This window comes from Drosophila virilis, chromosome 5 (genome assembly GCF_030788295.1).
Source record: "Drosophila virilis strain 15010-1051.87 chromosome 5, Dvir_AGI_RSII-ME, whole genome shotgun sequence".
In the NCBI taxonomy this organism is placed as follows: Eukaryota; Metazoa; Arthropoda; class Insecta; order Diptera; family Drosophilidae; genus Drosophila; species Drosophila virilis.
This window is the reverse complement of record NC_091547.1, coordinates 9,899,991-9,913,025: the sequence shown is the minus strand read 5'-3', so window position 1 is coordinate 9,913,025 and position 13,035 is coordinate 9,899,991. Positions and strand designations below refer to the sequence as shown.

General features: G+C 37.9%; 2 protein-coding genes across 4 annotated transcripts in view; both read right to left on the bottom strand.

Moving 5' to 3' along the window:
* Positions 1-9,555, bottom strand: part of SLO2 (slowpoke 2) — a 156,946-nt gene extending 147,391 nt beyond the window's left edge. Inside the window, exons 1-2 of one of the 3 annotated variants that reach the window (XM_032435915.2) lie at positions 8,926-9,555; positions 2,866-3,490 (exon numbers count right to left, since the gene is read on the bottom strand). In XM_032435915.2, the coding sequence (XP_032291806.1) occupies positions 2,866-2,945 (80 nt within the window). In that variant the 5' untranslated portion in view covers positions 2,946-3,490; positions 8,926-9,555. The remainder of the gene's footprint in view (positions 1-2,865; positions 3,491-8,925) is intronic. The other 2 variants (XM_070209856.1, XM_032435924.2) reach the window with 2 other exon arrangements.
* Positions 9,556-10,497: 942 nt separating this feature from the next.
* LOC6625537 (peroxiredoxin-6) lies at positions 10,498-11,563 on the bottom strand. The gene is made up of 4 exons (XM_002050503.4): positions 11,400-11,563; positions 10,971-11,345; positions 10,830-10,905; positions 10,498-10,759 (listed from the first exon to the last, which is right to left on the bottom strand). Exons 1-4 carry the CDS (start codon positions 11,480-11,482, stop codon positions 10,631-10,633), a joined length of 663 nt encoding a protein of 220 aa, XP_002050539.1. The 5' UTR covers positions 11,483-11,563; the 3' UTR covers positions 10,498-10,630.
* Between the last annotated feature and the right edge of the window lie 1,472 nt (positions 11,564-13,035).

Below are 13,035 nucleotides of genomic sequence, written 5' to 3'. Positions count from 1 at the left end.
ATGTTGCCAGACTATAAGAATGCTTAACAGCTGTTATTATTTTAACATTTCTTTGTTTAGCTGTTTTTTGCTTGTAAGGTATTATACGTGCTAAGATCCTTCATACAACATATTATTATTTTTTCATTGCAAAAACAAATTAATAATAAATAATAAAATTGCATAAAATTGGCAAGGGATTATAAATAATAAAAATAACTATGCATTTCTCAAATTGTATTATCTCAAAATGTGTTCGTAAAGTATTTTCAGTAAGAAAAATATATATTGGAAGATTTATTCAGCAAAATATATTATAGCTCGATAGTATAGAATATAATATAACGTGTACAATGTCTACATTATAATAATAATCATTAAATAAGAATAAATATAGAATAAAATAATTCAATTTTGGAACAGTTTTCCATTTTAGATTAAAATTTCTGACTTGATATTTTGGGTTCAAGCCACTTTAATCTCGTACGAATCTAAAAGGACTTCCACACTGTTGACCCAGCCAACAATGGACCCACACACACACACACACACACACACACACACACACACTCACACACATGCACACCCACACATGTGGGAATTGTGGAAATATAACAAAAGGGAATGAAAACGAATTTTTGTTTTGGGATTTTCGCACTGCACTTCTAATTGTAATTTTTTTCTTTTTGTTTTTGGTTCTTTTTTTTTTTTCTTTTATGACATCGATTGCACTTTGAAATAGAATCCAAATAAAATCTGTGAATATCGATTTGTTTTATTATGCACATGCATTGAAATTCGTTGAGCTGCCACTTAAATTGATGGGAATGGCGTGAAGTACAAACAAAAGTGCTTCTAAGGATTAATTTTCTGGTTTCTATTTGTAGTTCCGAGCATGCGAAGGCAAATAATCAACTCTGTTGCCAATGACATAAGCTGAACGTGATTAAAGAGGCTCTTTTTAGCAAAAGCTTGGAGGCATTGTGAGGTAAATTAAAACTTTCATTTCTTACATAAAAACAAAACGCGTTTCGTGTCTTATTGTACTTCTATACGAATCTGCGTTCTGATAGTAGGTCCAAAATTCCAGCAACAGCAAGCCTAAAGCTTTAATGTGCTTTACCTTTTTTTTTGGGTTGTTCCGTCTCCAACTCTACTTTAAGTGAGCTTTTTGACCAATTCAAGTTTCGATACTAAAAGCTTTAATGTGCTTTTAAAGCTATATTATTTTAAGGCCCTACAATTTTCTTCTCTTAAGGCTTAATTGTGCCTAACGTAACTTAACTTGAATTCTTGAAAATGTTCATTTGCCAAATTTGACGTACTTTCCAATTATACTTGAGTTCTTCAAACAGTTCACATATTTAATTTAACTTGTAGCGAGCTTAATATCAGATTTTCTATGTTAAACTTAATTGTTCAAATGGTTATGTCAGCTTTTTTGGTTTCAATTTTGGCCACTCAAAACTTTAAAAAGCTTTTAAAGGGAATTATTGTACTGTTACTGTGCTTTAAGCTAGATAATTAAGTGAGCTTTATTGCTCTTAGTCTTTCCCACTTAAGGCTCAAATATGCTTTTGAAAGTTAATTTGAATTTGTTGAATTCATTTTTACGCCTGACTAATTTAACAATTGACCCTTTTAAAATCAGCCAATCGGCTGTCAGGCGCGCAGTCGGGAAAATCTACGATTCTGCCATTCATTCATTTGCATTTCGATTGTTCAGCCATCCATTCGTGTGGGTCATCGCCAAGGGTAACGCGTTTAAACCATATCAGGCCGGGACACGCCAGGACACATTTTGCCATTTGCAGCTGGTAAATAATTGAAGACAAAAGTGCGCGATTATTGAACCAAGGCGCGTCAGTACAATACACAGCTGCACACGAGCCCTCCATCTAATACACTCCCTCTTCCCCCGGCCGGCAATACCCCTGTAAGCATGTCAAGTAAAAATCGATAAATCGATTTGCCGACAAGTGTCATAAATTATGTATATGAATACTTAGGCACTGGCCCTGCCTGTTTCTGCAGTTAGCAAATGCAATTAACATTATTTTTAGTTCGCATTTAATTGCAATTAAATAGAACGCAAAAGGCCAAGGAATCGTTTGGCTTTGAAAGAACGCACTTTCTAATACCCTAACGTGCCTGCAAAAACTAACATAATTATCTTTTTGGATAAACTTTAAAGACAGTCAAATATCTTTTGCCAGCCCACACTCAAGAAATTGCTTCTCCTCGTTCTTGTGAAGAAACCTAAAAAATAGTTTCTCCTATCAAATATCACTAATCATACATAATATAAATATAAATACATAATATCTGAGGATTTCTCAGTGTTTAAAAATGAATGATAAAACATTTTCAGTGTTGGTAAATTGATCATAAAATAATGATAGCCAAAAACAGTTAGTCTATTTTTTATAGAACATAATATTTTTTAAATAATTATTAACAGATGAATAAATGTGCATGTTCATCTATCAAATTTATTAAAGCCCTGTTAGATAAACTCGCAGAATATCAAATGTACGGGCCCCTTTCCCAGATAGTTTATAGTTAACAAACTTAATAATAATTGCCAAAGCATTTATAATGCGTTACACGTTTAGTGGCAAAATGACAAAAACTCGCTGCGAGAGCATAAAAAGTCGACGCTAGCAGCTGCTGTCAAATGTCGCCTAGCCGTATACGCAATATATATATATATATATATAAATATATATATATATATATATATATATATATATACATGTAATTATGATATTCGCTGTGCTGGAGCACTTGTTTTAAGTGGTCACAGCTGCCTGTTTGGGCCCAAAATAAAAATAAAAAAAACATAGCCTGGCACAATTAGTAGACGGCATTGAGTATTTCACTTACCTTTCGCCGTCATCGTTGAAAGAGAAATCGCCCAGCAGCAGATCGCGAAAGCGGTAGCGAGGTTGTAAAATGCGTGACATGTTGTTGTTGTTGTTGTTGTTAATGTTGTTGTTGTTAATGTTGTTGTTGTTGGTTAGGTTGTTGTTGATGTTTGTGGTGGTTATGCTTGGCACTCGCAATGCGTTGGCTGTCTCCAGCGTTCGGCGCTCAGTTTCAATAGCCTCTTGAAAATCACTAAAGTCCGTCACATTAATTAAACACTCGTTGGCAGCTGGGGCAGCTGTGGCCGCATCGTTTTGGCGCCAATCATCGGGCGTTACTTCAAGCCGCTTCCTGCGTCCTGTCACGCCCAGCAGCTCATCCTCGCGTGTCGCACTTGTCCCCGTCAGCAGATAGCCGCCGCCACTGGCCCGATTGGGCCGTGGCGAACGTAGACGCGTCCACAGATTGGCGAATATCTTGCACCAGGCTTACACCTTGGCGCCTGGCGTGTGCTGCCTCCTCCTCTGCGTCCTATCGACTCTTGAATTGAATATGCAATTCAATTTCAATTGCAATCGATTACGATTGCCATGTCACATTGGTAGCGGGCGTGGCTATTCTTAAGCACTTGGTCAGTACGGTTCTAGCAGGTGAAATAAAATACATTATTAATTTAATGCAATACTCTGCTTAAATTAGACTTAAGACTAGTTCACTTAAAGTAAGTATAGGAGAGAGAGAGAGAGTAAAAAAAACATACAATTGCCTTAGTTGAATTTATGAGAATCACATAGAAAGGCGATACTTATAAGTGGGCAGGGGTCAGAGTGAGAGCGAACATCTAATTTACATAAAACTACACAAACTCCTTACATTCGGCATAAGAAACAACATAAATTTTTTTCTGTCTAGCGTATTTTGGCTAACCATAATTATTTAATTGCCTTCGGAAATTGCCAATAATATATGCTTGACACGCTAACGTGCAGGCAACACGCACATATCTGAAACTTAAGCGCTTTGAGCATTAGCTCTATTGAATACAAAAAATCTATTTATTTTCCTGACAAATCCTGATAACTGAAGGCAAAACAAAAAAAGAACAAAAACAGAGGCTGGCAAACAAATCAATGTCAAATCAAGTTTTTTTCTTCTATTTCTTCAATATGAACCACTAAAGAACAAAGCAGACAAAACAAACTCGCATATAAATAGCCGGACAAGCAGACCAGCTGGCTGACTGACAGTCTGAGAACGCAATGTCCGACCAAGTGGAGTCCACTTCAATAAATCCCGCTTCCGGGCCAGGCGGGCCCCCCTTCTGATTATTTTTGCTGGCTGCGTTATCAAATCATCTGCCGCAGCTTAGCCCGAGGAACGAGGCTGTGGCAAACAAATTGCGATGCCACTTCAAAACGTGTTTCGTTTTTGCACTTCCCTTCCACGAGCCCCCCCCCCTTCCCACCTGTTGTGAAAAATTTCAGCAATTACACACACACACACACACACAGACACATAGCATTTGGTGTCCTGGCCAGGTGCACGTCCTTGTGATCCTCGCGCAAATAAATGCTTGCCGGCTGCGTTTGGTGCGGCACATTAATTAGATTGGCGCCTTTGAGTCCCCAAAAATTTGGCGTGTTTTCCGTTATTGCATTTGGCCCATAAAATATTTGGGGCTTAAAGCGTTTTTAATTAGTTACAGCAAATTTGCGCCGAGCAGCTGCCTGTTGCGCCTACCCACAGCTCTGCCAGGACAGCGCTCATTTGTCTCTTACGCTCGCTGAAAATTGCGCCTAGCCCGTAATTAGCCAGCGGAGCAGAAGGTTCTAGCAGCCATTTTCAAATTAGTTTTTCAATTATATTTATAGTTTGACGCGTCGCATTAATTCTCCAGCAAATCTCTGGCATAATTAAGTTTTTGCTGCTACAATTAATATATGCCCCGCCGCCTGTCAGCACAAAAATCTGGAATTTACCAAACTAATATATGAGCTCTAATAATTAAATGTTGGCTACAAATGCAAACCTAATAGATTTAATTCAATTCAAACAACACTCCCAGCCTTCTCTTAGTTACAGGGTACACTTAAAGTTCCGAACGCGAAGGTAAAAATTAATCGACGCCCAAAAGTAGGCAACGTTTATTTTGTGCCTTGAAACTCGTGAACAGATTTAACTAAATTATTGCGAGTAATTCAACAAAACGAAACGAAATAGAAAATTTCTAGAGTCTGGCAAATATTTGCCACTCGCGCAATATTTAGTTAAAATGCAATTATTAAATGAACTAATTGTTTACATCGTTTGCTGAAAATGGGCGCATCAGCACATTTGTTTGGCTTTTATCCAATTATATTTATGCATGTGTGAAAATCGATGAAAATGAACGCAAATTTGAAACGCATTTTAATTAGCTGTAAATTAAAAGACAACAAAGGTTCGCCAGCAATACGTGCCCAACCGAACGGTACACGCATTTCATTTTCTAATCATTATTTATGATGCGAAATGCAAAAAAATAAAAATAAAAATTAAAAATTGAAAGGAAAAAAGGACGCAGACGGCCAAGCAAAATATGCGAGTAAATGTGTTTTTCTGGCCATCTATCTAATGCCTTAATTACGTGTTCCACACACACACACACACAGCATATTTTGATTTATAGACTGCGCGGGTCAAAGGACACTGCAGGACTCGCAACTGAGCCTGGCAGAGATAACAAATTATTGTATTTCATGCGGCGCGAACATTTCCAAAAAACGCAGCCTTCTGCTATCCCATTCATTAGTCGCATTGTATATTTAGCCTATTTTGTGTCTGTTAAACCGAAATACTAAAGAAAACTTTCGCGTGTTTAGCTACGGCGTGGGGTGGGTGGGGTAAATACTCTTCTTCTGTTCATATTTCGTACATATTCATCAACAATAATTGCCTAGCCGAGTTTTTGTTCTCTGTTTCCTGTCATTTTGTTGTCGCTCTCCCATAAGACTTTCGCGTATCCCCCTTGGCCCCTGCCTCCATCATCTTCTTCTTCATCTTCATCAACATCCAGAGCGGGTTCTTTGTAAGCGTGGACGAGGCGAAAACCTGTGCCCATCTTTGCCTTTCTGCCCACGAATATTAAACACTTATAAACTGGGCATTTGCAGTATGTCGCGTGTTGTGCAACACTACAAAGCCACTGCAGCCAAGCAGTGCTGGAAAACTATTCGATAGTGTCCTAATGATAGTTGATAGCTGGCTTTAACAATGTTATCGCTAGTTCGCGATATTCAAAATGCAACTTTTTGTTTGCCAATGTTCGGCTGCAAAATCATTTTCGAAGATCTCTGTGAAAGAACATCCTATCCGTGTTTCACAACGGGAAATGCCCAGTTCCTTAAATTCCTTAAACTTTAAGGTATATTTCAATTTATAATATGAATAAATAAGAACTTGAATTCAGAAAACTTAGATGCAGGTAGAGGGCAAGAAATTCATCTGCACTTGAAAACAGAGTCTTTAGTGTTGAATAACTTAAAAGAAAATTCTTTAAAATTAGTTTATAAAATCAGGATTAAATAGTTTTAAGCTTCTTAAAATATGCTCGCCTACATTGTTTAGTTTCGTAAGCTATAATATTGATAAATTATTTGTTCGATAGAAGACAGTTTCAAAACAAGTTAAGCTAGTTCTTATCTGAGAGAGAGAGAGTGTATTGCATATTCGTTACATGGCTTTTTTTCTCGTTTCACACTCGATGTTTTGTTTTACTTGCACGTGGAGGCCTCCGGGCTTTATTATTCTTTGTCTGACAATTTGCCATAAGAAGTCGTCGTCGGTTGCGGCTAGTTTTGTGCGCCTTTGAACAGCATCTTGTTCGGCTAGATTATCCGAAAGGCCTCCCCAAGCAGCGGCGCGCAGCAGACCGCAAAAGTCGCGCTGGCGCCACGCACCGTCCCAGCAGCAGCTGCTGCTCTCCCGCCCCTTTTTTCTTGTTGTTGCTGTTGTTGTTGTTATTATTTTGGCGACTTGTCGAGCACTTGGAATATTTTATAAGAAAAACTTGACCCGCTTTATGCAACAACAGCTTCAACAATGGCCGTGCAAATTCGCGCACATCGCCCTACACTTCCGTGAAATAACCGCCTCCCATCACGCACCTACCCGCCTCTCCCCTGCCTTACATCATCATCATCATCATTTTCATGCTCACTTCATCATCCCTGCAGCCCTTGAGCTGCTCACCTGGTCTCTCACCTGCTGTTCCCTTCAGTCGCTGACGTTTCGCATTGTTTCTGTTGTTTCCGTCTTTTTTTTATCATTTTTGCCATTTTTTAAGCTTCCCTTTCTCTAATTCTCGCTCTTTTGCTAAACTGTTTTTTTTTTTAAACCTTCATTCCGGCTCTTAATTAAAATTAACATTTCATAAAGTGTCAGTTGGAAAAAGGCGGCGCCAAAATTTTAATAGAAAAAAATATAAGTTTTTTATTATTTATGACTAATGCTGTTTACCGTCAACTTAGCCACCGTTCCCCTCCGCCCACCACTCACCCACCCTGCCCCTCAAGCCTCCCCTCACTTTGCCGCCAGACTGATTCTCAACTTTTCCAAATTATTATCCCTTATAAGCTTTAAATTATATTTAAATATTTATTTATTTAGCTTTTGTTTGCCATGCTTGTCTCTCTCTGTGAGTGTGTGTGTATGTGTGTGTGTAGGTGTGTTGGCATTATCTTTGGCATTTTGTAATTTGGGCCGCATAAAGGTCAAATAGTTAAACCTTTTTGTGTGTGTGTGTGTGTGTGTGTGTGTCAATTTAATTGAGACATTAAATATGAGAAAGGTTCCTCAATTTGCGGCCCACACTTTGTTGAAAGGTTGCCCGAAGATTAAATCAACCGCCGGCACATATTTTAATCAAGCACAATAAATCATTTTACCAAAAACTGGCACAACATTTTAACCAATTCCACACAATTGTCACAAAGTCAGCTCGTAATTTAGCCCAAATTGAGCTCAACTTTTAGCATAGATTACAAATTTCATGACTTTTCTAAATGCTGCAAATTTGTTTTGGCATTCAATTCCAGAGCATGTGCTTTAGAAATGAAATATTGCATACTTTTGGGCAGCATTTAAAATAAATTCAAAATGTTAAAATTTTAATTCTAAAAAAAAATGTCAATAATTGAATTTGATTTATTAGTTAAACTTTTCAATTCCAATTGTTATTTTTTAAACATTTTTTTTATTTTGCGCCTCAAAGAAATTGACAAAGTTTAAATCTTTATATTTATCATCATTAATATAAATATAAAATTTCCTTTTAAGTTTGAATATCTTTTTAATAAAGTACAAACTTAATAATATTATTAGAAAATCAATTGCAGACCAATATAAAATTTTAGTTATTTGCGAACTTTGTGTCATGTTGAAAAATAATTTTAAAAATATATATTTTGTGATATTTACGTTTTTTATATATATTTAAGCATTAAAATAAAATTTTCAATTTAATTAAAGACAAGCTTCCGTTGAAATCCCACGACAAGAAATAAGTTCACTAAATTTATTTATTTTTTAATATTTTTGTCACCAAAATATTATTTTAATCAAATTTATTTAAACAATTTTAGGGCAAGCAAAAATATTTAATTTTTAGTCATTCGCTCTAAATTGGAATTGACATATTTTCAATAAAAATTAAATTGAAATATATAATTAAAAAAAAAAGTGTAATGAAACCCCGTTTTAAATCAATTAAAACACTCCATAAAAAAGGGTTCGGATATTTTAATTTTAATTGATTTTCAGATGGGTTCGCTTTGAACGTCGAATTTCATAAAGTTTACGAAGTGCTCTTAACCTGCTCCAACTTTCGGTTAATCAATAAAGTTTCATGTCCTTTAACGGCAAATGCAGAAACCAATCAAATATTGTCGCCATCTGCATGGGACCCTAGGGACATGGGTAAAGCAGACTATCAAAATAAAAAAACAGCCGCTACGCTTATTGTTTTATTTTTATTTATATTTATTTTCATCTTTTTGTTAGTGAGATAATTGAATGCATTATTCAGATAAAATCTTTTACCTTTTAAGGCTCTTTAACACTTTACTGCCAGAGATGGAAATGTTGCCAGCATATTTTATGCGTAAAGTCATCAAAACTTTTGACAACAGAAAACTTTTTGGCTGATTTTTGTTGTTGTCGTTGTTGTTGTTGTTGTTGGTGCATTTGCTGCATGGACACAAAACTTTTTTACGGCCCGTTTCACATTAAATTTCGTAGTTTTTGGCATTGATAGAGAACGAGTACGAGATGAGCATAAAAGTAATAGAAGAAAAAACACGACACGACACGCATAAACGATCAGATCACTTAGGCACCGTTATATGTGTAGGCATTTTACATGGCTTCCTTTGGTTTAGCTGCTATCTCGCTCTCCCACACTTGCACGCATTAAAACAGTAACACACTCGTCGTAGGGGAGCTGAAGGGGAGCACACGCGACATTTGTCAAAGAACGGACAATAAACAATTGGGCCCAGCAGGCAGCGTCGGCGGCAGCGGCGAACACACAAAAATCTTTCGACAAATGCAAATAACGAAAAGGAACACACAAAATATATACAACGAATACCGTTACAGTTACCGTTACTATTAATTTTTATTTTCTTTGCCAGAGTTGCGAACCGAACGCGCGCGAGGCTCAATTAGAACTGAGACAGAAGCGAAAGCAACGCCAAGCGGCGTAGGTGAAGAATCGCCGTTAACGGTAAAGTTGTGGTTGTTGCTCTTGTTGCTGTGCCTGCTGCTGCCGCTGCTGCTGCTTCTGCTGCTGCTACTGCTGGCGTTGTTGTTATGCTTATCAGAAACAGCTGCGCGCCAAACGTTACAACAGTCAAAGCGTTAAGCTTTGCCAAAAGCTTCACACTGCCAGCAAAAATATTGGGCATAGTCCGAGTGCATGCACGTTTTGCAACTATAAATTAGCTTAAATGTATAATTGAATTGAATTTAAATTGTTTAATATGAGTTATTTACGTTAAATAAAGGTAATCGCTTGTGTTATTATAGAAAATGTATTAAATATTTAAAGTTAGCTGGTTACCCAAATGAAAATTAAGAAGAGTATGTAATATATGATAAATATTTAAAATTTAAAACTATGATTTAAATATAATTAATTAATAAAAAATGTACTTATTTCTTAAATAATTTTAATATTTAACTGATATTTTTTTATATGCATTTATAATATATTTTTTATTATTATTTCAATTTTATATATTTTTATATTTTAATACCCAAAGCAAAAAACAAACATAGCTTTAAATTAATAAAGAAAAAAAGTTAATAAGAAGTGCATGGGGCTTTATAGCTCTATCTTATCTTTATCGTCGCCATATAAAAAGCCAGGTGTTAAAATTTACAAGCTTTAGATAAAATGCACATAACTTAATACTACGAAGCAAATATAACCTAAGAACTATTTAAAAAAAAAACGTCGCAGCCAGATTTGACGGCTAAACAGCTAAATGGGCAGCACTGGCAGAGGCTACGGGCAAGTGCATCCAATGTCGAGTTCGATTTAATGCACTTTTCGACCTGACTTGACTAACAATCAATATGTTAATAGAAAACAAATAAATGAAGCTCAAATTTGTATAAAAAAGTAAATGCTAATTTATTAATGCACAGAAAAACTATATAAGAAACTTTGGATAATTATAAAAAATGGAATAATTATTGCGTAATTTTGGCCCAAGAAGTAGAAAATAAATGAAAAAAATTTTTAATAATTCTCCGTGGTGCGAACATAGTTAACGCCCGATGGCATCGAGACCTTGTCAAAGCCCTTAGGGAACAGCTTGTGGGCCTCCTCGTCGGTGACGCTTGGCAAGATCATGACCTTGGTGCCGGGCTACAGTGTGCACAGAAAGTATGCGTTTAATGAAAGCCCAAAAAAAAAAAAAATTATATAATATACTCACAGTCCAGTTGGCGGGCGTGGCAACCACCTTCAAGCGATCGGTCAGCTGCAGCGAGTCGATGGTGCGCAAGATCTCGCTGTGCAAAAGGAAGGGTATTAAATGAATCAAATGGCATAGAAAAAAATGTCTCATTCTACTCACTCAACGTTGCGACCGGTGCTCATGGGATAGAACATGGAGAGGCGCACCTTATGATCGGGACTGATGATGTAGAGAGCGCGTATGGTCTTGGCCACCTCGGGATCCTTCTTCTGCTCCTCGTCGAGCATGCCCAGAGAGACGGCCAGATCGCGTGTGGGATCAGCAATAATGGGATACGGAAAATCGCCGGGAATATCTAGGCAATAGGACTTGATGTCGTTCACCCAATCCACATGCGAGTTTAACGCATCCACCGAGTGCGCCAGACACTTGGCATTGCGCTTCGCAAACTCCGGCTGATGCACCGCAATGCGGCCCAGTTCCGTGGTGCAAACGGGCGTAAAATCGGCGGGATGCGAGAAGAGCACCACCCAGCTATAGGGAAAGTGGACTATATATATATATTTATAGGGTATGTGCAATACTCACGAGTTGCCCTGCCATTCGTGGAAGCTAATCGGACCCTTGGTGGTCTCCGCCTTGAAGTTTGGCATAGTCTGGCCCAGACGCATTTTGAATTATTTAATTATTGAATATTTTCAAAAAGAAGATTTCGCTTCACTTGTTGCTTGTGTAGTCGCAAGTCGACTGAATGACAGCTCGACGGAGGCGCGGCCTTTTATACACCCCACATTCCACAGACGTGAGAAGTTAAGAACGACAGGGAGAGGCAAAACGAGCGAGCAAGAGGCAGTGCGAGCGAGAGAGACAGCGCGAGCAAGAGAGAGGCAGCGCGAACGAGAGGCAGAGTGAGCGAGAGACCGATCGGTTAGCGGCTCGTCGAACGTTGTCAAGCGCGGCCTTATCTGGTATACAAATATTATATGAAAGTGTGTGTGTGTGTGTGTGTGTGCTGTGTTTGCCGTAAGCCCAACCATGCATGCATATATGTATGCATATGTATATGTATATGCATACATACCTAACGATATTTGTATATATCTAGCCATGCACACTTGTGTATTTATAACTACCGCAAATTTAAAATGAATATAACAAACAGCTGCACACGACAATAACAACTATTGCATGCAGCTTACAGCATCTACTCACATTATCCACATACCATATCGATTGTATATATGTATGCACAGATCGGTGTCGGGTTTTTCGCTGGCAATATTAATTCTTGCTGATGAAATAATCAAAGTTGCCAACACAGTTGCCAAATGACATAACCAAAAACAATTTGCAAGCAATACCATAAAAAGCCGCTGCAATTTGTCAAAGCTCAAATTCGAGCTGCAGCAAAACATAAACAGAGAGCCGAAAAAAAAGCAGAGCGCAGCAGTTGCTTTGATGGTATTAGTGAGCGCCATACAAATCGCAATACCAACGCACATTTTACGCTCAATTCCCAATTCCCACACGCTTCGAGAACTGAGAGAGCGGCGCTGCGTTTGGCTGTGTTAGTGAGTGCCATGCGTTTACCAACACACGCAAACGTTTACGCTCAGCGAGGTTCGTTTCTACGCGAGCAAACGCTGTGCGTGTGAGCTCATGTATGAAAGCAACTTGTTCAGCTGATTGCGACTTCGTGTTTTTGAGAGTTCGACAAAGAGAGCCACAGATTGTTTAAGTGTATTGGTGTGTTGCATGCAAAATACCAATACTAATGCCAATTTACGCTCATTTGGTGCTCTGCGACAAATGTGTGTAGGAACTCTCGGGTTCTAATCGGGCAAACTAAACCTAAGCTGTGCAGATGCCTCAGGACGGTCAAGCAGTTAGGATCATACTATATAGAAGCTAAATAACCAACTTCTTTTGCAACTTCTATATTATTTGAAAATATCATATGAAAGTGCGGCAATAAGTTCAGTCTTTGCCCTTGTCAAAGTGAGCTCAGTTTATTTTTATATTTTGTTTTATTTTTTTTTTTCAGTCGGGAATCTAAAGCGCAATAATCTCTGTTCCGCTTGAAATTCTCTGGTTATTTTCCATTCCGACTTGTTTGTGCGAAGCAGCACAACAACAGGCCACAATCTCATTTGTATGCTCGACGATAAGAAGCCTAGTTAGGCCAAACGAGCAAACAGGTAGCGCTGCGGCGGGATGGGCCACG

Bases quoted from the DNA above. Each gene is read 5' to 3' on its own strand.
- LOC6625537 (XM_002050503.4), bottom strand. From the start codon at position 11,482: ATGCGTCTGGGCCAGACTATGCCAAACTTCAAGGCGGAGACCACCAAG. The intron at 11,346-11,399 runs GTGAGTATTGCA...CTTTCCCTATAG, and splicing joins CACGAATGGCAGGGCAACTC to CTGGGTGGTGCTCTTCTCGC. The intron at 10,760-10,829 runs GTGAGTATATTA...TGCACACTGTAG, and splicing joins CCACGCCCGCCAACTGGACT to CCCGGCACCAAGGTCATGAT.